Raw genomic sequence first — 25,950 nt, 5'->3', positions numbered from 1 at the left:
AGTGGCAAAAGCTTAGGTTACTGAAGCATGAAGTGCTTTTTATTTTTTCCGACCCTCAAAGAACAGCTGTAGTCTGGTTACACGTTCATGCAGTGTTAAAGGGATACTGTCATGGGAAAAAAAAATTTTTTCCAAAATGAATCAGTTAATAGTGCTGCTCCAGCAGAATTCTGCACTCAAATCCATTTCTCAAAAGAGCAAACAGATTTTTTTATATTCAATTTTGAAATCTGACATGGGGCTAGACATATTGTCAATTTCCCAGCTGCCCCAAGTTATGTGACTTGTGCTTTGATAAACTTCAATCACTCTTTACTGCTGTACTGCAAGTTGGACTGATATCACCCATCTCCCCCCCAGCAGCCAAACAAAAGAACAATGGGAAGGTAACCAGATAACGGCTCCCTAACACAAGATAACAGCTGCCTGGTAGATCTAAGAACAACACTCAATAGTAAAAACCCATGTCCCACTGAGACACATTCAGTTACATTGAGAAGGAAAAACAGCAGCCTGCCAGAAAGCATTACTCTCCTAAAGTGCAGGCACAAGTCACATGACTGGGGGCAGCTGGGAAATTGACAAAATGTCTAGCCCCATGTCAGATTTCAAAACTGAATATAAAAAAATCTGTTTGCTCTTTTGAGAAATGGATTTCAGTGCAGAATTCTGCTGGAGCAGCACTATTAACTGATGACTGATTTCTGATGACAGGATCCCTTTAAGCTCCTCGTAGACGCAAAGATTGCTCTTGCCGAACGACCAATTTTAGCGAAGTCCGACCAATCCTTACCAAAATTATCGTGCGGTTAGTGGGATTCGAACAATCTAACATTTTACGATTTTTAAGCCGACATCTGTCAGGAAATTGATTGGCCAGGTTAAAAAATCTTTGTCGGTCCCAATGCAATCTATCTATGTTTGCAGGGGCCAAGCAGGCAGCTCCCCTTTGTTTCCCTGGCAAATTGGTCTTTTTAGTTGATGGACAATTCGTAAAATCGTTCCGAGATAATCGTGGTCTCACGATGATGATCGGATCTTTTAAAAATCTTAACATCTGTGGCCAGCTTAAGAATGGCTTGTATGAAATATAAAGATTAAGAAACAAATGTGAAATGCAAAAGTGTTCTCTGATGAGTTATTACATTAAGATGTTTATGTGCCCTTTAAAGGGCTACTAAAGTCTAAAATAGAATAATTTTAGAAATGCTGTATTTTGTATACTAAATATAAACATGAACTTACTTTACTGCACCGGAAGCCTAATTAAACAAATGATTTTTGCTTTCAAAGTTGGCGCAGGGGGTTAAACATCTTTGCAATACCAAAACTATGCACATGCTCAGTGTGGTCTGGGCTTCAGTTGGGAGTTTGAGCTTAGGGATCGTCATAAATGATCAAAAGAGCACAAGTCAAGTAATATCTGCCGGCCAATACAGCAAGACTGATTAATAATCAGAATATACAGACTGCACTGGGTCTGTGTATACAAATCTCTACACAGTTGTTACAGGGAAACAAACAAAGCTTCCAGGAACAAGAAAAGCGAAGCACCGGGAGAATTCAGTAAAATGTAAAAAAATGAAATTTTATTCAATAGACATGTAAAAACTAGTTACAGCAGCAACCCGTGGCTGCCCGCTTAACGCGTTTCGTGGCGTCCTGCCACTTCATCCTGATGAAGTGGCAGGACGCCACGAAACGCGTTAAGCGGGCAGCCACGGGTTGCTGCTGTAACTAGTTTTTACATGTCTATTGAATAAAATTTCATTTTTTTACATTTTACTGAATTCTCCCGGTGCTTCGCTTTTCTTGTTCCTGGAATTCTTGTGACCGTGTGGGATGGCGGCTAGCTGTACAGCACGTCTGAATTCAGTGTCCGGTAAGTGCTCCCACTAAAACATACTTTTTCTAAACAAACAAAGCTGCTTGAGTTCTAGGAAGTAAGGTGGGGGCTCCCCCTGTCGTTTGAAAGTATGATCGTTTCCCTGCACAGCAGTTAGGGACTGTCTGAAGTTTTCTAACTGCAGCTGTCATAGCAAGTAAATCGAAGCGTGAATTTTACTGCATACAGTCAGGTTTCTTATAAAAACGGTACACGTTTTTTAATTAAAGTATATTAGAGAGAGGTTTCTTTTTCATTACAGAAAGTAAAAATGGGATTTTATTTTTTGCCTTTACATTCCCTTTAATTGCAAGGCCATTTCATCTCTGGTTCAGCTTTGTGTATAAGGGACTCGGATCCTTGTGTCCAAGGTTATGTTATCTTGGTACATTTGTGGCTCCATCGCCCTCTTCCTTGTGGTGTCCCCAATGTGAATTCTGAGACTGCAGTGTAAATATCCATATTTCCTCGAACGTAATCTGCTAACTGGGTTAATTGAATCATGGAAGAGATTATCCACTTGACACTATTGGTTTATTTTCCCTTGAAGAACTCCAAATCTGTAATTTCACTGACGCTGATATAACTGCCGAGTTAGAGTATCAAGGGTGGAGATTTTTATGATTATTGCAACAATAACGTCAGTAACATTGTACAGACTAAACAGACTGGGACGTCATTATGTAGATCAAACAGGATATACTGTACATTCGTTATGTGTTTACCTGCTTCCGCCATGCAAATAGCCCTGTAATCCTATTCACTGCCCCCCCAAACTACAGGAACCAAAGGGACTCTAATTATACTGTAGCTTTAAGTTAAAGTAGGTAACCAGTCTCCACTGAATTTGTCTAAGGAGTATGACTGACATACACAATTAAAAACGATAAATAAAATATAAGGAATTGTTCAAATGTGTATATCAAATGAGGAAAACATTTAGGCACAAATCATAGAATATTCAGGACTTCTATCCAAAATGTAGAGTATATGACACAGGGTCGTGCCTATGGGATGACCCTGTGGGTTAATCATAGGTAAGAGTGCCAAATCCTCAGCCAGATGTCTCTGTAAGACTTTGTTGTCTTCAACTCTCAACCCTATTGATCTTTGTCCTAGGCCAGGTGTTAAATATTGAGAAAGTCACTGTTTTGCCCAATAATAAGCCACAAACTCGGTCAGCAGATAATATGGCAATGAATGGGTAACTTTGCTGTTGTCAAACTATTGCGCCGTATCACACGTCTGTTCTATTCATATAAACACAGAACTCCATGTACATGAACATCAGTACAGAAACACTATCGGTCACACTCTTGTGCACTAAATGTTTTACAACGGCTGTAAACAATTTGCTCCATAAACCAGATAATGATTGCATTGTATCCTAAAGCTATATGTCACAACAGATACCATTTCACATGTATACAAATTACTTGCTATATAAAAGATCATAAATATCCAGAGCGAAGTTCATTTGAAAGGGTGGGATACATTGACCTATTTAAGAAAAAGGGAGGCCCTCCAGAGCAGCAGTATTGCAATTCCCTGTTGCTTTCAAATGAAGCTTTCTGCTTAGGGTCATTAGATAAGGGGTCACTTTATGAACATGGCTGACGCAGTTGGGGAGTGGAGTTTGATGTGTTTTATAAAGTTTACTTCTCCTTTAAGTATGAAAGGACCGCTGGTTTTATTGGGAGGGAAATACATTTAACTATTAAGCACAATATGAGGATCCTTTTTAAAGGGATCCTGTCATCGGAAAACATGTTTTTTTCAAAACGCATCAATTAATAGTGCTACTCCAGCAGAATTCTGCACTGAAATCCATTTCTCAAAAGAGCAAACAGATTTTTTTATATTCAATTTTGAAATCTGACATGGGGCTAGCCATTTTGTCAATTTCCCAGCTGCCCCTGGTCATGTGACTTGTGCCTGCACTTTAGGAGAGAAATGCTTTCTGGCAGGCTGCTGTTTTTCCTTCTCAATGTAACTGAATGTTTCTCAGTGGGACATGGGTTTTTCCTATTGAGTGTTGTTCTTAAGCTAGCCATAGATTTTTAAAAGATCAGATCCTGATCGTGAGACCACGATCTTCTCAGAACGATTGTACGAATTTACCATCAACTAAAAAGACCAATTTGCCAGGAAAACAAAGGGGAGCTGCCTGCTTGGCCCTGCAAACATAGATAGATTGCACTGGGACCGACAGAGCTTTTTTGACCTGGCCGATCAATTTCCCGAGAGATGTCGGCCGAAAAATCGTAAGATGTACGATCGTTCGAATACCACTAACCGCACGATAATTTCGAAGGATTGGTCGGGCTTCCCTAAAATCGCTCGTTCGGCAAGAAGAATCGTAGCGTCTATGGGGAGCTTTAGATCTACCAGGCAGCTGTTATCTTGTGTTAGTGAGCTGTTATCTGGTTACCTTCCCATTGTTCTTTTGTTTGGCTGCTGGGGGGGAAAGGGAGGGGGTGATATCACTCCAACTTGCAGTACAGCAGTAAAGAGTGATTGAAGTTTATCAGAGCACAAGATCACATGACTTGGGGCAGCTGGGAAATTGACAATATGTCTAGCCTCATGTCATATTTCAAAATTGAATATAAAAAAATCTGTTTGCTCTTTTGAGAAATGGATTTCAGTGCAGAATTCTGCTGGAGCAGCACTATTAACTGGTTCATTTTGAAAAAAAATTTTTCCCATGAGAGTATCCCTGTAAGCAGTGTCGGACTGGCCCACCAGGATACAGGAAATGTCCCGGTGGGCCAAGGTGTCAGTGGGCCCTCGTGCTGCTAGACGTTTGGCATATTTCATGGCTATTCCCAAATACTATGAGAACAAAGAGGCTAAATAGATGGAATAATAGATGATAGTATGTAAAGAAAAGAGACTAGAAGAATAGAGGTTGAGGGAGGAGAGGAAGAACAATAGTACTAAGAGTGGGCCCCTGGTCTAAGACTAATTGGTGGGCCCCTAGTCAAAGGTTTTTGGGTAGGCCCCTGATGTCCCAGTCCGACAATGCCTTTAAGAATTCCTTTTTTCAGCTTTAGTAAAAAATGCACATTGTTCTTAGGGTCAAATACAAATGGTTCATTTACTTTACCCCCACCTGAACTACAACATACAGGACTCCCAATACTGCCCTGTTTGCAGGTACATGTTCATAAAGTAGTGCAGCAGGATTGGTGGCCACCACTTCTGTCCACTTCATTTTCCCATCTCCTAGGCACATGTATATTGAGGCCTACTTGGTCCTAACTGAGAGCAATCATAGGTTGTAAAAATGATGTGAAACAACCAGAAATGGAGACTGACAACCTTGCTTTGTGCATTGTATTACAACAATGAGCAAAGTGGAGCTTGGTTTGGGAGAGGAGATGGAAAGGTTCTGAAGGAAGCTAAAGGTATATATAAAAAAAATTTAAGAATAGAAAATCACTCCTCCAGCTCACTACAAAGGAGTAGTGCTAATCCGAGGTGTCCCAGTAACTCGCTAGGTGAAGTCTTTGCAAGGAATTTCAAGCTGTACTAGCAGTTGAAAGAAAGAAATTGAGGTTTTGGCATCGCCAAGTGTCGGTTAAAAGCACACATCTTTATTTTGATGAAATAAAAGCATACAGCAATATCTCAATAGGAGAAAGAAACTCACATGTCCCATCCTGGAGGTCACGCATCCATTGTGCCCATTCCACGATGTGCGCAGGCCTCCTCCTGCTGGTCTCCATTCCAGTGGACATTAGAGAGGCATAGAGAGTGTGAAATTGGGACCACGTGAAGGTGATGTCAAAAGAGTGATTGACCAAAGAGAAGCTTAGTGGATATTTACTCTGAAGACACGGCATCCTCTTGGTCTCAATAACGGCTGGGAAGTAACTTGCTTCTTCCTACCATAATATAGGTGCAGCACAAGGGTGTTGCACATATATTATAAATTTATGTACAAACACATAAGGGGTCCAAGTTGGATATGTTTCATAAGTGCCCTCTAATTTATTAAAACAATTGTTGTAACTGATGTGACATGTAATAGGCAAAATGTATGATCTTTTTGCTATTTTTTAAAATTTTAATGAATACAGGTATATAAGACACAGGATTTCCTGTGACCTCACCTCTGATGAAGTGCCAGAGTGAGGCATGAAATGCGTCATGTGACCATACATGTCATAGGGTAGGAGTACGTCTGTAAATGGATGCCTGTTGTTGTTTTTAAATACCCCAATAAAGCTGGATTTATGATTTTATTCTACAAGTGTGGGATGGTTTTCTCAACCACTAAACCCCCAATACATACAGCAACATCACCTGACTCTTTTGAGTGCTTCCGACTTAACCATAGGCATATGAGTAGTGCAAAATGCAAAACAGTGCTAATTGTTGCTGCATCTTGTGCCCAATTTAATTTACATTAACAGATTAGCCTTTGAATTTTCCTCATTTTGTTAATTGCACGGGGTAATTTGGGATTATGGGGTAAATTTATCAAAGAGTGAAGTTCCGCCACTAGAGTGAAATTCCGCAGCTCTCAATTCATTTCTATGGGATTTTGAAAGGCGTATTTATCAATGGGTGAAAGTGAAAGTTCACCCTTTGATAAATACGCCTATAAAAGTATGAATACGCCTATGAAATGAATGGAGAGTGGCTTTTAAAACTGAAAAAGAAAATGATCTTAAGACCAGATCTATGAGGAATAGTTATTGAAAAATCATTAATCTGACCAAATGATTTTACATCCGGCAAGGCAACAAACACAATGTGCCGAGCAGAGAATAGTGTGCAATAATTAATTATTAATTAGAAAGAGAACAAAGATCATGCCAGCATTGCGTGCAGGAAAGGAGCTTGTAAGACTGTAAACATATTATCATCGTACTCTTCAAAGTATTTTTGAAAATTAATTTCCTGTTTCGGACTGTTTAAAATATATTATCCAACAAAGTTGGTGGTGAGGTGAGGTTTAAGGTATTTATTGTGTGTCTGACATTTATCTGAGTGAGAGATTTGGGTCTGTTAAAGGGGAACTATCTCAAAAATTGAAATGTAATTTCTTCACACTGAATTAAGAAACTTTAAATAATTAAATTTTAATATTTTAAGTTTATCCCTCTCATCCCTCTCTTAGCATCTGTTTCTCATCATTCTGCATGCAGCAGTTGGGTGTCAGATATTCATTGACAGTTAGATCCAATATATCTAAAAGGGGGTCGGCTTCCATTTCTAGCAGATGAATTAGAGCTCACTGAAATAACTGAATCCAGTACAAACAAAATCTGATAAAATAACTGGCTTTTGCACAAATCCTGCATGTAGAGAGACATATGGGCAGATTTACATAGGGTCGAATATCGAGGGTTAATTAACACTCGATATTCGACTGCCGAATGTAAATCCTTTGACTTAAAATATCGAAGTTGAAGGATTTTGCGCAAATAGTTAGATCGAACGAACGATCGAACGAAAACGAAGGATTTTAATCCATCCATTGAACGATTTTTCTTCGACCTAAAATTTGATAGAAAGCCTATGGGGACCTTCCCCATAGGCTAACATGGCACCTCGGTAGGTTTTAGGTGGCGAAGTAGGGGGTCAAAGTTTTTTTTTAAAGAGACAGTACTTTGACTATCGAATGGTCGAATAGTCGACTTATTTTTAGTTCGATTCAAAGTCGTAGTCGAAGGTAGAAATAGCCAATTCGATGGTCGAAGTAGCCAAAAAAAAATACGAAATTTGAAGTTTTTTTTATTCTATTCCTTCACTCGAAGTAAATGGGCCCATTGATGTCTGGTGATTTTAATAAAGTGAGCTCTAATACATCTTCTAGGCAAAAGGAGCCCCCCCCTTATAAGATATATTGGATATATTGGATCATCTGACACCCAACTCCTGTATAAAGACAGAATGAGGAGAAACAGATGCTGAGAGAGGGATAGTGAACTTGATTATTTCAGAAACAGTACAAAATTATTAATTGATTATATTTGCTCATATTCAATTTTCATTTTCGCGAAATTTCCCCTTTAAGCCAGAGCTGCAGTCTAGCTGCTAGATTGAACTAGCAGGATTATTCCAAGGGTTAAAGGGCTAGTTCACCAGAAAAAGCTGCAAGGTCTTAGTATATGAACTATTTGTTTTTATCACAATATAGAAACAAACAAAATCTATTTCTTAAGAAAGTCTGTGGAGCAGAGAGCTAGCCATGCCTATGGGATGAGAGCAGCACATCTCATCAGATGTTCCCCACCCTGTGCTTGGCTGCTCCCTGAGCTAAATCAATGACATCAGTTCCATTCTGACTCACTGTCTCCCAAACACCTCATTCTTTGAAATATACTGCCCCCAGGACTCAAGCCATTTCAGATTATTACACTTCATCATGTTTTACATGCATCTTTTTTAAACAGTTACATAGGAGAAGTGGTTGGAAAAAAAAAAACCATGTCCAAGCAAATTCTGCCCAACTTCTAGATCAGTGATCCCCGACCAGTGTCACATGAGCAACATGCTACTCACCAACCCCTTGGATGTTTCTCCCAGTGGCCTCAAAGCAGTTGCTTTTTATTGAATTCCTGGCTTGGAGTTTTGGTTGCCTAAAAACCATGTGTACTGTCAAACAGAGCCCCCTGTAGACTGCTGCTTCACATAGAGGCTACCAGATTGCTACCAGATGACTTTTTTCATGTTTGTGTTGCTCCCCAACTTTTTTTTATCTTTGAATGTGGCTCATGGGTAAAAAAAATGGTTGGGGACCCCTGTTCTAGATTATCCAAAGGAAAGAAAAAAAACATGGGTAGTGTTTAAATTAGTGGAGGGGTAACCTGGAAACATTTGAGCCTACAAAATTTATAGTACAACCTCCCCTTTGCCAAAAACTCCCAGCATCTTTGCACCTTTGGCCAGTGTCGGACTGGGATGCCTGGGGCCCACCAGAAAACCTTTGAGTGTGGGCCCACTCTCCAAATTATTTTTCATTTTTTTCTTCTTTCTTTATTATTTTAATCTCCTTACATATTATTATCCATTCTTCCCTCCATTTCCTCTCTCTTAGAAATGGGGGAATGGCTGTGGTATAGACATAAAAGGCAAATAATTGGGTGAGCAGAAGGGTTCACTGATACCTGGGCCCACCGGGAGTTTTCCTGGTATCCTAGTGGGCCAGTCGGACACTGCCTTTGGCTGCCCGGAAGTATTTGGCATTGTAGAAAAACAACAAATGAAGGGCTGGAGGTTGCCTTAAATTGCATTAGGAAATATGGCTGCTTTCATTCACACTTCTCAAAATCACAAAATTGTCACAGTAGACAATATTTTATGGTGCTAACAGTAGTTCATGTAGTTGGTCCTATAGCAAACCATGTCTCATCTTTCTGCAATCTACAAGTAGTTTAATTATAAAATAATCTGTTTGTTTACTAAATCACAACATTTACAGTGGTTTTTAGATTCTGTTTTTCTGTCCTGCGATATGAATGGATAAATCAGGAAATGTGGAAAAAATGTTTGGAAAGGTGAAAAGCATTTAATCCTGTTCCTATTCATGTCTGCAGTTATGATTCATAGTTGACAAGTGATGAATCTGATTTTCACTGCAGGATGTCTCATAATCCACATGAAGGAAATATGTATTTGTATATGACATCATGAATTCTTGTTATGATGTCAATCTCTCCACATTACATAGGCTTTGGCAAGAAAGGCATTAGTAATGCATGGAGCAAAAACAGATAGCAATCAGTCATGTGTGGAATGTGTCATAAAAGAGCTGGCATAATAGCCTGAAACCAGTAACATTACTAGAGGGGGGCGGGCCCTGGCACAGGACGTGCAGCTGGGCCCCCCGCCTCCCTCCATACACCCGGAACTCAGTAGAAGACAGTGGTGCGCGAGCTGCCGGGGGGCCCTGAGGTGGTGCGGGCCCTGGCCCAATCGCACCCCCTGCTCTGCCGGTAGTTACGCCACTGCCAGAATGGACATAATACCACATACTGAAGCTACTGCCATGGGTAACTTTCCGTACCTAGAAATGGAAAGCAGCAATGCTCATGTTCTTCCTAAAATCCTAAAACAAGATAACAGCTGCCTGGTAGATCTAAGAACAACACTCAATAGTAAAAACCCATGTCCCACTGAGACACATTTAGTTACATTGAGAAGGAAAAACAGCAGCCTGCCAGAAGGCATTTCTCCCCTAAAGTGCAGGCACAACTCACATGACTGGGGGCAGCTGGGAAATTGACAAAATGTCTAGCCCCATGTCAGATTTCAAAATTGAATATAAAAAAATCTGTTTGCTCTTTTGAGAAATGGATTTCAGTGCAGAATTCTGCTGGAGTAGCACTATTTACTGATTAATTTTGAAAAAAAAATTTTCCCATGACAGTATCCCTTTAATAATTCTCATTTTTAAAATTAATTTGTATTTTTTCTGTAATAATATCACAATACTGTGTTCTTGATGGTAACTAAGCTGCATGTTGTGTTGGTGCTAGGGTTGCCACCTTTTCCAGAAAAAAATACCGGCCTTTCTACCGATCTATCTTTTTTCCCTGTTAATAACATTGGGATCAACTATCATTTTTACCGGCCAGGCTGGTAAAATACCGGCCCGGTTGCAACCCTAGTTGGTGCCAAAATAATCCTATTGGGTTTATTTATATGTTTTTAATAGACTTAGGGGGTTATTAACTAAGATACGAAAAATTCTCACTATTTTCTTAAAACCACTTCGACCAAACTATCGTGCACATTTTTAATATATATTAATATATTTACTCTAAAAAATCTGGTGCAGGCAAAGACTTGCTAAAATCATAAAAAAATCCAAACTGTAAAAATTTTTTCTGATTTGACACCTGATTTTTTCAGATTATCACCTGAAAACCACCAATTTTTTGCATTATTGTATGAAACCCAGCACAGATCTTCCAATTGTAAACGGGGCATCTGCCATTGACTTCTACATGACCTCGGCAGGTTTGAGATGAAGTACTTTTTTTATTCGGACTTTTATCAGCATTGGGGTTTAATAAATCACAAAAAAATTATTTTTTTATGAAACAGTGGTGTTTTTCCCCTTTAAAACTCCAACCAGAAAAAATCAGACTTTAATAAGTAACTTCCTTCATTCGAAGCTTTCTGCATTCTGTACCTCAAATCTGTTTGTTGTGGAATATGCTTTGATATTCAGTTTAGGGAGTCAAGAAAACCCAGAAATCCCCACCTCTGCTCCACAGTAACCTGAAAGTAAGTGCCAAAATATCTTCAAAAAGTGCAAGCCAAACATGAAAAATAGACACTATCACTACTTCATGATTGCATTTGAGATAAGTGGAAAACTTTGAAATGTTATCAGATACCAATAAACAAAGCCATTGTAGGGCTTGGCAGGTAGATAACACCTAAACCTAAAGTGTATTTACTATATTAGTCTTTTAGATAACTGTTAAACATGTGATTAGTAACAAACTATGTCTAGGCGCCAATCTATGTATCTGTGCTTGTGTACCAGGGTAAAGTATCCACAGACAAGTCACAAAAGTAGGTCATGGCCACTCAACATCCTTGGTTTTAGTTTACATATATTGGGTACTGCCGGTACAGCGTTTATGCTGTACACTTAAAAATAAAATTAGTCACTTACAGTTTGTTGGTATAAGCAAAAAAATGCAGTGTCAGAGTGGGTGTCCAGGGCTGCCATTCTAAGTGCCCACCACCCTCACCCCTTTGTGTGTGTGTATATATATATATATAGAGCTGCAAAAAGAACCGCACTCACAGGACTTGTTCCAAGTGTACAAAAATAGAATATCTTTATTTCGACGTTTCGGCTCTAAACTCAAGCCGACTTCCTGAAGACGGCTTGAGTTTAGAGCCGAAACGTCGAAATAAAGATATTTTATTTTTGTACACTTGGAACAAGTCCTGTGAGTGCGGTTCTTTTTGCAGCTCTATATGATATTTCTAACCAGCACCTGGGCAGTAACTATTTGAGGATTTTTGAGTGCACAGGTATGTTGTTATATTTATATATATATATATATATGTGTGTGTGTGTGTGAATAGTATATATTAGGGATGCACCGAATCCACAATTTTTTTCCATTATTCCTTCGTGAAAGATTAGGCCGAATACCGAATCCGAATCCTAATTTTCATATGCAAATTAGGGGTGGGAAGGGGAAAACGTTTTTTACTTCCTTGTTTTGTAACAAAAAGTCATGCGTTTTCCCATCCACCCCTAATTTGCATATGCAAATTAGGATTCGGATTCAGTTCGGCCAGGAAGAAGGATTCGGCCGAATCCTGTGACGAATCCCGAACGGAATCCTGGATTCGGTGCATCCCTAGTATATATAGATAAATATAGTATATACACATACTATATACATTCAATAAAACTTTCTCTATCTCTCCAGGGCCCCCAGCAGCATTAAAATGCAAAGTTATCCAGCTTTATAGTTCTATTTAGTGTCCCTTTAAGTAGTTTCGGACTGGCACACCGGAATACCAGAAAACTCCCGATGGGCCCAGTTCACGGTGGGCCTCTTGCTTCTAACCATTTGGCCTATTTCATGGTCATTCCCTAATTCTTTAAGGGAACAAAGAGGCTTAATAATGTAATAATAGAGTATAGTATGTAGAGAAAAGAGACCAGGAGAATAAAGAGGTTAAATGAGGAAAGGATAAAGTAGAATAGTTTGAAAAGTGGGCCCTCAGCCTAACGTCTTCTGGTGGGCCCCTGGCATCCCAGTCCGACACTGCCTTTAAGTGAAGACGTGACTACAAAATTAGATACCTGGAAGATTTATCCTTGGAAAGAGGCATGTAGCCTCTATAGCAGGGGTCCCCAAACTTTTTTTTACCCTTGAGCCATATTCAAATGTAAAAAGAGTTGGTGAGCAACACAAGCATGAAAAAGTCCATTGGGGTGCCAAATAAGGGCTGTGATTGGCTATTTGGTAGCCCCTTTGTGGACTAGCAGCCTACAAGAGGCTCTGTGTGGCACTATACTTAGTTTTTATGCAGATAAAACTTGCTTCCAAGCCTGGAATTCAAAAATAAGCTCCTGCTTTGAGGACACTGAGAGCAACATCCAAGGGGTTGGAGAGCAACATGTTGCTCACGAGCTACTGGTTGGGGATCAGTGCTCTATAGAAATGCCTGAAGAAATAGTAGCGTTTTTACTGAATCAGAGCAAAGTTAGTGTAGGATTGGCCAGCTCAGGAATGATTGATGCAATTGGCCAGCTTTAATTTATTGCAATATATAGACAAACAATCCATGTTTTGTTCAAAGGATTTGCTCCCCTCAGGTCTGGACAGAGATTCAAAATAGGCCCTGGCATTTCAGCTACACAGAGGCCCAAACAGCACCTCACCAGCCCAATAAATAGTGCCTGTCTATGGCAACTTACAGCAGTCCCTCTGGCATTTGCCAGAACCCACAAATTGCCAGTTCGGGCCTGGTTCACGCCAACCCCTTTTTTCAGTTCAGTTGGTTTCAGACACCAGAAATAAAGAAGTTTTCCAATTGCTTTCTATTTTCTATTTGTGACTATTTTCTATTCGATTTTTCTAATATTGAAGTGTATAGTTTCATTTTTCAACTTCTAAAGCAGTTCTGGTGGGGGGGGAGGGGTCGCCGACTCTTTAACTGTTCTAAATTGATACATTTATTTGAAATTTTGGGAAAAGGTAAAGAATAAAAGATTCAAAGCGATTGAAAAAAAGTCTTTGTTTATGGTGAACAATCTGAAAACAACTGAACTGAAAAAAAGTGTTTCAAAGATGGACAACCCCTTTAAAGGGGAGGGCATTGTTGGTAGCTGTATATATATATGCTGAGCACCCAACCCCACAGCAATTGCTATCTCTTCCCAAGTCACATTCCTCAGGCAGTAACTATCAGACATTAGGGCAAGTTTATTTTACACAGTGATAAATCCCAACATCCCCAGAGTGACTCAGTCTGACCATCTGCTGACAAGCAGGGAACTCTGAGCCTGCAGCCCCACCCCACACTCCAAGGATTGCTGTGTCTCCGTGTTAGACTGGCAGTAGTGTTCAATCTCTTGCTGACTGTACCACGTCGATCCGGGGGGGAGATTTAGCCATGGCCACTAAGAAGCCTACAGATGGCGGGCTCGGGCGCTTGGGCAGCGTGAAGAGCATCACCTCTATAAGAACAACACTGCTCTATGACCTTGCGTCTAAGACCACTCCAAACTGTGAGGTAGGACTTCTGTCCCTCAAGCACCTGATGCAGTTGCTGCCCGAGTATGTGCACCTGGAAGGCAACACTCTCATTTGCAATAACCAACATGGGGGCTTCAACCTCTTCAGCAATGGCACCATCAGCATAGACGGGGAGTCTTTCCACATCAACAACTACATTCAGAGGTAAAACTTAGGTTGTAAACTTTACAGGGCAGGGACCTCCTTTCACTTGTCTCTAACACTTATTAGCATTTAATCTTTAATGTAACTGTACTTTGTATTATTGTATTGACCGTTTGTTTTATCAATTTGTACAATGTTGTTCTTCTGTACAAGACTGTGTGCATAAGCAGCACTATACAAATAGAAATATACATACTGTACATACAAAATGACTTACTGTACTGGGTGTGAGGGTGAATGAAGCGAATCAATGGTTCTTACAGGAATGTGCCACCTTTGCCTCTTCAGCTCCTGTTGTTCTGCAACTGCCTGGCACACATGGGATACCATAAATACCTCCTGTGAATTTATTTCTGCCAGTCAGTGCTTTATTAGCCTCCATGAGATCTATGCAGCTAATATTACAGGTAAAGCCCTTAGTAGCAGGTGAGACATAACCACAGGGTGTACGTTACAAGGAGGTTTTGCCAGATGAGTCTCTTTTTGGGACTCGGGCACCAGTGTACAATTAGGACCAGCAAAAACTTTTTTTTAAAAAATTTGTTAGTATGCTACGAAAAAAAGACACTTTTATTAAGAAATAACTCGCCGAAACTCCACTTGCACTCCACTTTAGATAAGGCGATCGGTGATCCATCATGCGGCGCTCCATTTTTCCTCCCTGCCTTCCTTATAGGAGATTGAGCGCCGCACGATGGATCGTCGCCGTTAATGAAGTGGAGCGCAAGTGGAGTTTCAGTAAGTTATTTCTTAATAAAGACTTAGCGATTTTAAAGTTTAATATGTGTTGGTGTCTTTTTTTCATAGCATGCTAACTAGGGTTGCCACCTTTTTTAAAATGCTTTACCGGCTGGTGGGGGGCGGGGACACAAAGGGGCGGGCCGTTATGTCAAAAGGGGCGGCAGTGACGTCAAAAGGGGCGGGGCCGCGCCATGGACGCTAGAAGAAGCAAAAGAAAAGGTAGGTTCCAGGGGATTGGGGGCAGGCCGAGGGCTCCTTTTAATCGTATTACAAATTTACCGGCAGCTACATTGCCGGTAAATTTGTAATACCGGCCCCGGCCTTGGCAGGTATTTTACCGGCTAGGCCGGTAAAATACTGGCCGGGTGGCAACCCTAATAGTAACACATTTTTTGTTTTGAAAATTTTTGCTGTTACTGGTCCTTTAAAACACTTTTCATAAACATATACTGAAACTTCTAATAAGTGCCAGACTGGCCTCCTTGTCCTCCCTGGGGGATACTGTCATGGGAAAAAAACATTTTTTCAAAATGAATCAGTTAATAGTGCTGCTCCAGCAGAATTCTGCACTGAAATCCATTTCTCAAAAGAGCAAACAGATTTTTTATATTCAATTTTGAAATCTGACATGGGGCTAGACATTTTGTCAATTTCCCAGCTGCCCCTGGTCATGTGACTTGTGCCTGCACTTTAGGAGAGAAATGCTTTCTGGCAGGCTGCTGTTTTTCCTTCTCAATGTAACTGAATGTGTCTCAGTGGGACATGGGTTTTTACTATTTAGTGCTGTTCTTAGATCTACCAGGCAGCTTTTATCTTGTGTAAGGGAGCTGCTATCTGGTTACCTACCCATTGTTCTTTTGTTTGGCTGCTGGGGGGGAGGGGCTGATAACACTCCGACTTGCAGTACAGCAGTAAAGAGTGATTGAAGTTTATCAGAGCACAAGTCACATGACTTGGGACAGCTGGGAAATTGACAATATGTCTAGCCCCGTGTCAGATTTCAAAATTGAATATAAAAAATCTGTTTGCTCTTTTGAGAAATGGATTTCAGTGCAGAATTCTGCTGGAGCAGCACTATTAACTGATTCATTTTGAAAAAAAATTTTTTCCCCCATGACTGTATCCCTTTAAGGTTCCCCTATTATTTACCCCCATGTTGCAAGTACTTGGAACACAGTGTGTGACATTCTGTTTTGGTAAGAACACTGGATGATTTGGATTTACCAGAACATAGAAACCTTTAGAAACACTTAATTTATAATTATTTTTAATTTGAAAGTGAGTCACCAAATTGGATAACACAGATTTATACAGTAAATATTTCCAGTGTGTGCAAAGCCAATTACTATATATGGCATTGATAGTAAGCATTTGTACATGCAATATGCTCTATAATGTGATATTTATTAGGGATGCACCGAATCCAGGATTCGGTTCGGGATTCGGTCAGGATTCGGCCTTTTTCAGCAGGATTCGGATTCGGCCGAATCCTTTTACCCCGCCGAACCGAATCCGAATCCTAATTTGCATATGCAAATTAGGGGTGGGGAGGGAAATTGCGTGACTTTTTGTCAGAAAACAAGGAAGGAAAAAATATTTTCCCCTTACGTCCCTAATTTGCATATGCAAATTAGGGTTCGGGTTCGGTATTCGGCCGAATCTTTCACCAAGGATTCGGGGGTTCGGCCGAATCCAAAAAAGTGGATTCGGTGCATCCCTAATATTTATATCATATTATCTGTGACAGTAGCCGGGGAAATAACAGTTCTTGCACCATATCTTAATATGGGCTCAAACTCAGTATTGATACACTTGCCAAGCTTCAATGTATCTATTTGATTGACCTGTGAGCCAACCAGACATACAATATAGATATGGAACCTGTTTTCCAGAATGCTCGGAACCTGGGGTTTTCCAGATAACGTATCTTTCCATAATTTGGATCTTCATACCTTATGTCTACTAGAAAATCATGTAAACATTAAATAAACCCAATAAATTGGGTTTGTTTTCAATAAGGATTAATTAAATCTTATTTTCAATCAAGTAAAGGGTACTGTTTTATTATTACAGAATGAATGGAAATCATTTTGAAAAATTTGGATTATTTGATTATAATAGAGTCTATGGGAGACAGCCTTTCCGTAATTCAGAGCTTTCTGGATAATGGGGTTTCCCATAACTGTATATGCAACATATTCGTAGAGGAGGTGAAACAGGCACCCTCTAGAGTAGAAATGGCAGAATGTTTTGTTTGGACTGACCCATTGTGATCTGATAGGATCACTAGATTTTCAGTGAAAACCTCCCCCATCCTCCTATTTTCAGTTAGGGTAAAACGGATTGACCAAACTTGGGCAGATATGACCAAATATGGTAGAAACTCGCTTTTGAGTTTTCCAAGGGGCCACTAAAACATGAACAATAAAATTCAGGAAAATCCAGAAAGAAACAAACGCAGTGCGCAAGAATCGGACCACAAATAATCTGTGAAAGAGTTAAAACCAGGGGATGTAAAATACCTGCCTATGGAATCACACAGCAACTGAAACTAAAGAATTAAACCCACATACCTTATGAGGTTGTATTAGGAGAATGCATTTTTTACATTTACTATGAGACTGACTGCTTGTTTTGTCTTTACATTAGGAAAGTGGAACTGAATAGCCACTTTGATTACAAGGATTACAGAGAAAGTATCCTCAGCAAGCCAATGTTGTTCCTGATAAATGCTAAAAAGATAAACAACAGTTCTGCCTCAGGTATGTAGTATTTTGTTCTTTTCAGATATATATATATATATATATATATATATATATATATATATATATATATATATATATATATATATATATATATATATATATATATATATAAAGTTTTTTTTGAAAGTTTTTTTTTGTATTTATATGACCACTAACTCACTTGCAACTGATCCTTGATAAAGGAATTTGAACACTTGAAAACCTGGTGTGCTGGTCCATTTTGAAGGATATATATATATTTCTTTTTTTTCTTTTTTTCTTTGATTATTAAAATCAGTTACTGTAACTGAGCCTACTTAGAGGTACTTCTTCAAATAAATTCGGGTGCAGGGACAAAAGTAATTAGGGATGCACTGAATCCACTATTTTGGATTCGGCCGAACCCCTGAATCCTTTGCATAAGGTTCGGGTGAATACCGAACCAAATCCAAAATCCAAATCCAAATCCTAATTTGCATATGCAAATTAGGGGTGGGAAGGTGAAATTTTTTTTACTTCTTTTTTTTGTGACAAAAAGTCACGCAAGTTCCCTTCACGTTCCTAATTTGCATATGCAAATTAGGATGCGGATTCGGTTTGGCCGGGCAGAAGGATCCGGCCTAATCAGAATCCTGCTGAAAAAGGCCGAATCCTAACCGAATCCCGAACCAAATCCTGGATTCGGTGCATCCCTAAAACTAATATAAACAAATCTGTTCAAAGACCTGCACTCCATTTTGTGAAAAATCTAATTGTGAAATAAAAGCAATTTGATTTATCACAAAATGAAGTGTGGGTCTTTGAAGGATAGATTTGTATATACACATATATGTATATATATATATATTGTGCAGAGTGGCCTGACGTCCTCCAGATGTTGTTGGACTACAACTTCCAGCACTTGCAGGCTGCCCATCCTTAAGCAAATCATTTCAGACACAGCCTTCATATCAGGGCAGCAATTTCTGCCGTCGATGATGCATCGTTGTTTTATAATAACTCTCTGTGCTATTCAAAGGGCAGATTCACTTCATAGCAGTTCTTCCTTTATGGAGTGAAGTACTTACAGATAAATATCATATAGTTAATTGTATACTAAATCAATAAATGAGGTCATGATCAATAAATGAGGTCATGATGTCAATGGATAGTTTATAACTGTTACAGTTCACTCATTATGTAGCTGCACTCATGTCTCTTCCACCCTTTTACTTGTAGACTCTAATGAGCAAGGACCCTCTTTATCTCCTGTACTGATCATGTATTTGGATTGCTAATGTTTTCTATTGTAAAGTGCTGCAGAAAAAGTTGGTAAATGAAAAATGTTCTGTGGATTGTGTTCTCAATGTCTAGCCCTGTCTCGGCTGCTTATGGTCTGTTATAAGTGACTAGCCTGTACACTATTCTGGTGGCCAAGACATCACTCCCCGATCTACAGGGATAGCACAGCAGCACAGCAGCATGTCAAGTCATTGGAAACAATTATCAATTCTGTATGAATAGTTATGAGACACCAATACATTATTTTTGTGCCTGAAAATAAAATGTAGTGTTTTGTAAAAGAAAGCTGTAAATAAAAACAAGAATATGTAAACCAAAAATTTTAATTTTTACCTAATGAACAATGTAATGCTAAGCAGCTATCCAGAGTTTATTAATAATACATTTACACTGGTTTAAAAGTTGGTGTATAGGTAATTGCTGCTGAAAGCAGTATACTATCCATCCCCTTTCTGGTGGTTTTGACTTCAAACAATGTAGCAGAAACCAGCTAATTAATAGATCAGTGGCGTAGCATGCAATACTAAATGGTATCATTGTGTTCAGAAACACAACTATAGTTTATGTAAACAAGCTTCTATGTAGTCATGGGGCAGCCATTCAAAGGCTACACAAAGGATAACACAATCTTCTGAAAAATCAAGAATCAAGCTTATACAGCATGTTATCTGCTGTGTGTCCTGTGCCTTTTCTGCTTTTCAGCTTTGAATGGCTGCCCCAGGATAACGGGTTTTCAGATAACGGATCCCATACCCGTACTCAGGGCCGGAACTAGGGGTAGGCACGTGCCTAGGGCGAAAAAGTTGGGGGGCGCCAGGCACGTACCTCCTCTGTCGCCTACTCCATGTCCAGTCCCCTCTCTCCGACGGTCTGCTCTATTTGCCCGTGTATTTGTGCAGGTTAATTCGTGCATGCGCGATGCAAGCTCCCTTTTGCGCATGCGCACATCGACCACCCAGGTTGCCTAGGGCCTGGCCCGGCTCTGCCTGTACTATAGCATGAAAACCTCTCTCATAAAATAGGACATTTGCTGCCAAAATGCCAAAAACTTTTATTTATAGGTGCTGGATGGACAGATACAGCCTTTGCTGGTCACTGAAGAAATGACAAGGATTAAAACTAAAAACCAGTTGCAAAAAATGTTATATTGTCTACATCTGTGTTTCTTAACCTTGTGCCCCAGATATAATTGGTTTACAGCTCCAAGAATGATTTTACAATGAAGAATTGTGGGAGTTGTAGGTCAGCAACAGTTGGGGAGCCAAGGTTAAAATCATAGGTTTAACTAGTACTATTGGGTAATGCTAAGGTAACCTATCCATTGGTGTGGCGCTGTGTACTAGAGACCATGTATGTAATGTAATGTATTTTGTGCCATAAGGGATCTATAAGAAAAACATATCAAAATTGTGAGAGTGTGCATTTTATTCCTTCAGAAAAAACCTTTGCCCTCATTGTGAACACCCGGCACCCTAAAATAAAGGCACAATTCGAGGGTGGAATGAACAATGTGATATCATCAGTATTTGGAGAAAACTACCAACTGCAGGTGAGCCCAAGTGCTAGTCCAGTTCAGACTGATGAAATGCGTACATGGGCCTACAAGTAGTATTATCTTTATTACTGTCCATCTCAGTACGACAGCTTTCTTTGCCATGTCACCAACCTCCCTTTTACAATCATTTATTGCAGAGTAATGGGACAAAGAGAAATATTTGACAACTCTTTGAATGTTTGTAAGCAGTAGCTGCAGCATCTGATGTGATATACAATGTGTGTATGTAACGTGGGTACCATTTGCAAGTGGTTGTATGTTCTCCATGTGTCAGCATCAATTTTCTCTGGGTGTTCCTTTAATACTCCAAAAACAAGCAGGTTATTGACTCCTAATAAGCCTGTGTATGTCAATTTCATTGGGAAATTTATCTGCCAAGGGATAAGTTAATGTTAATGATGAAATATCTCAGATGAAGTCCTAACCCAATCTGTTGGTTTTCTCCATGCTTAACATTATACAAAAAGGATTAATACCTGTAGCCATAATCTTTCATATATTAGTTGTTCTTTTCTGCACATCTCTCTATTTTAGTAATGTCCCCTTTGAATACTGGAGGCCAAAAATATACTGTAGATTGTAAAAGGGGCTCCATTACCACCCCTGAATCTAAAGTGCTTTTAAAAGAGAAAACATTTGTTAAAATTAAAGGGCAATATAATACTTAACATTTCTATGGTATATATTCTGTCTTTTTCTAGTTCGACTTAAAAAATATGGTCACTCAATATCTAGCAAGTCAGAAGTTTGTATTAACAGAAAAGGACGGCCTGAGCTTCTGCTTTACGTTCAAAGTGGACGTGTTCCTGGATATTTTTCACTTGTTGGGACTGAGTAAAAAGACTTGCCAGGTGAACAGCAACATAACCAGCCTGCACTGCACCAAACCTGAAAAGCAAGAAACAGTGAAAATGATTCTGGCAAAAATGTCCAGCCCCTTAATAAAACTGGGGGGCTCTACTGATCGCAGACCCAGTTTATATTCTCTAAGTAAGTCTGTTGGATGAAGGATCATTTACTAGTAACATACATATATGCAAACCTATCTCTCTCTGCACACTCTGTATTTTAGTATGCTTACTTATATCATTTTGAAATGATTAGGGCTCATTAACAAAGCTTGGGGAAGGGTTAGAGGAGAAGGAAAGCTACCAAGGCAGTTTATTGCCAATAGATTAGCCACAAAAGTGCAAGCTAGACCTCAATATGTATTCTGTAAACTGCTTTACCATACCTGAGAGCTCTAGAAGCTCTCTTTTTTTGTTTTGTTTAGGATAGCAGCTGCCATATTAGCTTGACGGGACATCACTTCCTGCCTGAGTCTCTCCCTGCTCACTCATGGCTATGGGCTCAGATTACAGTTAGGAGTGAGGAGGGAAAAGGGAGAGGGAAAGGGTAGAGGAGCAAACTGAGCATGCTCAAGCCCTAACCCTAGAGGTTTATGCTGATGCAGGAAGTCTGATACAGAAGCCCATGTGTACACAATAGAGAGAAAGAAATGCGGCGTTTCTTTTGACAGAGGACTCAGAGCAACATTACACAGAGATGCAATTATTGCACCCTGCCCCTTGATTAGCACCCATAGGTTTTTGCACTTCAGGGCTGCCTTGTGCATTACAGCACTGCAGACAGTGCAGGGGCAATTCTAAGTCTCTTGCCGCCTGAGTTGGCTTCTGCGATGCCGCCCCCTCCTCGCTTCCCATCGCTTATCTTTTTTGCACAGGAGTGGGTCCAAGGGGGGGGGGGGTGCATCACTAGTGCAGAGATTGCAATTTCTGAATTTCCAGTTTAATGACCGGAAATTCAGCTCTTAAAATTACCAGGAGAGACTTTTTGCTGCCCTTGGTAACTAGGGAGCTGCTGTCTCCTGAGGAGAGTTTTTCAAATCGCCTCATGACAGAAGCACCCCTGAAAGCTCTAAGGGGAGTGATTTTGCACCCACCCCTATTGCTTATATCCCTTTTTTATTCTCTCTTTAAAACTTTTATTTATAAAACAAACACAAACAATGGAAACCCTTAACTCAGGAGTGCCCATACTTTACTAATGCAAGGTCTACTTTTAGTGATGATGTCCCATTATGATCTACATCCATAAAAAGCATTGTTAGCATTCTGTTCCATGGAAAATATTACTTAAATATTGATTAATTACAAAATGTATATTGCTATATTTAACAAACAACGTTTTCTTATTCAACCATCACATAATACATTTCTGAATGAAAATAATGAAATAGGAGGGAGTTTAGTCAAACTGTTTGTTGTCTGTCTTGAGATCTACTGATCACCAGCTGGTCTATTGGTAGATCCCCATCTACCTTTTGGACACCCCTGCCTTAACTCCTACTGGGGTAATACTTGTTTAATGCCTGTTAGGGTTGTATTTCTCTAACCTGAGGAACTGGATATATCGGCACCCAGGGCACCACCTAAAACTACCACCCTAGGCACAGGCCCATGGGTGCCTATATAGTTACAGCCCTGCTGCCAGTGCAGCATTATGTAGAAATGGCCGACAACAGGAAAGGATACTTTGGTAGCTGTGATACTTCTTGAGAAAGCATGATTATTAGAAATACTTATTGCTCTAAGGCTGAAATCCTTCTTCCAGATATCTGGCCAATCATGGGAGCTGGGAAGAACTGTGCCTGATATGCACACTAGCTATATCTGTACGATTGAAGCTGCATAAGACCAGAATTAATTCCTAGGTTTGCCTATGTAAGCAAATTAGTAGTTAATGTTCTGCCACTCAGCTTTCTAAGGTTCTGAGGTGTTCACTAAAATGTATTAAAACCTTTTTTTAACTTTAGATGTATGTGACGAAGATCCATTTGAAGTATGCACAGACAACTTCCATGAAACCTCTCCAGTATCTCCTCTAACACCATAAAGCCAAGCAGCAATGACAAAATGATTCCAGCACTTGGAAGGAGAATGAGACTCTCTTCAGCTGTACAGTTTTAGTACATATTTATACTATGGTAGAACTTTATTTTATCGGCCAGCTAAACAAACATATAGTACTAGCACTTCCAGGTGATCCACATGAAAGTTAATGATGGTGGTTTCCCCGTGTGCCATTGCCCTCAGGGCTAACATAACGCCAGTGATTTTGTTGTCAAGTTCCAAAAATCAGATTTGCAAAGCGATCACCTGGACTTGTGGGTGCACTTGTGTCTGAAAAGTTGGTTTATTTCTGCTTGTTGCACTGTTTCTATTTATTGTATTTTGCATTAATAAATTGTACTGCTTTTTTTAAAAAAAATATGCTGGCACTTTATAAACTATAGGGAGTATGGCACATGGGAGCTTTGTCAATTCACTGTGCTCAGGTGCAAACGGCAACAGTTCTAAGGGGTAGTCCGTCTGTCACTGCCACCTTTGCCTTTGGCAGTGTATATTTATTTACCCACAATGCAGCATTTCCCCCAGAATTCCGGAGTAATCGTGGATGCACTAATAACTTTCATCACAGCTTGTGTACAATGTTCTGAGAGGTGCAAATTATTACTTGCTTTCATGGGCAAATTGTGAGGGTGAGTGGGGATCAGGGTTGCCACCTTTTCATTTGTAAAATACCAGCCATGTTGCCCCGCTCTGCAGGGTGGATTCTGAGGAATTAAAATGCTAAAGGAAAGATTTAAGCAGGCATTAGGACTAAACTCCACAAGTGCATTTGTTGGATGGCGTTGGATCAACTAGCCGTATCTGACAAGTCGGATGTAGTCGTATGGGTCAAATTATAATGGGACAAAAATCTGATGCGTAAACTACATGTAAGTTTTTCCATCCAACGCGACATGACTGTTAGATGTCAATGTTGCATCTTTATCCAACAAGATAAAAACGAATGGTGTCAAAAAGAGTTTTTTTTTCCCCTTTTTTTCCTCCATCCAACTTTATCTCATCTGTATTTACATTCGAGGGGGATCAGATTTCATAGCATCCTACAAAATCTTGTGCTGTTGCGTGATGTTGCATGTTGTTGCATGGCATGATCAGATAAACAACGAGCAACAACATCTGATCAAAAGCGCTCATGGAGTTTTGCCCTTAGTGCGGATTAGGGGCAGAAAAAGATGGAATTACAAATTTATTGGCAAGGACCACTACTTTATCCACTAGGAGGCTACCCCAGTGAGGATGGAGGTAGTAATAGCATTAGTGCTGGGTTAGCTTCCCTCTAGGGCAGTGATCCCCAACCAGTAGCTTGTGAGCAACATGTTGCTCACCAACCCCTTGGATGTTGCTCCCAGTGGCCTCAAAGCTGGTGCTTATTTTTGAATTCCAGGCTTGGAGGCAAGTTTTAGTTGTATAAAAACCAGGTGCACTGCCAAACAGAGCCTCAGTGTAGGTTGACAATCCACATAGGGGCTACCAAATGGCCAATCACAGCACTTAGGGTAGGACTACACAGATGTTTCCCCCCTAGTGGGGACAGCCCAAGAGTTCCAGGTCCAGGATGGCACAAGTGTGCCTAGCTGTAGAGTTGCCTAGTATCCATGGGATCAGTTGTATTGTGTTCTTTACAGCAGGCTTAAATGGGAAGTCAACTCCCCAAAAAAATGTGCCCAATAATAGAAAAAATAATTCTAAGCAACTTTCCAATATACTTTTATTCCATTGCTATTGAAAGCAGCATTTGCTTAACTCCTGCTTGTTACTTTTTAAACAATGTTGCAAAAGTCTTAGTTCCCCCGCAAAGTCAGGTCTGTTAATCAGCTGCCTTGTCTTACATTGTATCAACAGTCTGAGCCATCAGGACAGAGAATAGAAAGGGACAGACACTGCTTTCAATAGGAATACATATACAAATAGCTTAAAAAAAACATAGAAAATGTAAAATGAATGTATTTTGCAAAGTTGCTTAGAATTCTATTTTATTGCTCTTTTATTAGGCAAATTTTTATTTTGGGGGTTGACTTGTCCTTTAAGGGGGACTAGCAACATTGATTACTTTCATTTTCATTTTTATGTAAACTATATTAGCCAGTACTAACCCAAAAGCAGAAACCTAATCAGTGCCTTCTGGGCTCCAGTGCAAATTTTGCACATGCCCCTCTTCCACCACTTCACAAACAAAAAGAGCAAGTGCCAAATTTCCATGGAAGACACATGTTATAATTTTTAGAACAGAATTTCCGAATAGCAAGTATGAAGCCAACTGATTATGTTCTCACATGCTATTCTAACAGTGTATAAACAGGGTGTGTATGCCTGTGTGTGTGTAGCACTAGCTTTATTACTTACAGTTAAAAGTATGTGTATGTGTATGAATTTTCCAAATATTGGATAACACAAATTGCTGTTCTGTTTAATACAATATGAGATAATC

The 25,950-nt window shown here is 39.8% G+C and overlaps 1 protein-coding gene across 1 annotated transcript; it reads left to right on the top strand.

Annotated features, from left to right (window-relative positions):
- The first annotated feature begins 13,756 nt into the window (after window positions 1–13,756).
- On the top strand, window positions 13,757–23,880 carry medag.S (mesenteric estrogen-dependent adipogenesis S homeolog). Its single transcript, XM_018250254.2, has 5 exons — window positions 13,757–14,289; window positions 17,680–17,792; window positions 20,492–20,604; window positions 21,312–21,600; window positions 23,426–23,880. Exons 1-5 carry the CDS (start codon window positions 14,003–14,005, stop codon window positions 23,503–23,505), a joined length of 882 nt encoding a protein of 293 aa, XP_018105743.1. The 5' UTR covers window positions 13,757–14,002; the 3' UTR covers window positions 23,506–23,880.
- The last annotated feature ends 2,070 nt before the right edge of the window (window positions 23,881–25,950 follow it).

This window comes from Xenopus laevis, chromosome 2S (genome assembly GCF_017654675.1).
Source record: "Xenopus laevis strain J_2021 chromosome 2S, Xenopus_laevis_v10.1, whole genome shotgun sequence".
Lineage (NCBI taxonomy): Eukaryota > Metazoa > Chordata > Amphibia > Anura > Pipidae > Xenopus > Xenopus laevis.
The sequence above is the reverse complement of the archived record's forward strand: the minus strand, read 5'-3'. Positions and strand labels throughout refer to the sequence as shown.

What these genes read in the sequence shown, in the direction of transcription:
- medag.S (XM_018250254.2), top strand. Translation starts at nt 14,003, where the DNA reads ATGGCCACTAAGAAGCCTACAGATGGCGGGCTCGGGCGCTTGGGCAGC. An exon ending in AAACAACAGTTCTGCCTCAG is followed by an intron (nt 17,793 to 20,491) that starts GTATGTAGTATT and finishes TTATTCCTTCAG; the next exon opens with AAAAAACCTTTGCCCTCATT. An exon ending in ACCCAGTTTATATTCTCTAA is followed by an intron (nt 21,601 to 23,425) that starts GTAAGTCTGTTG and finishes TTTTAACTTTAG; the next exon opens with ATGTATGTGACGAAGATCCA.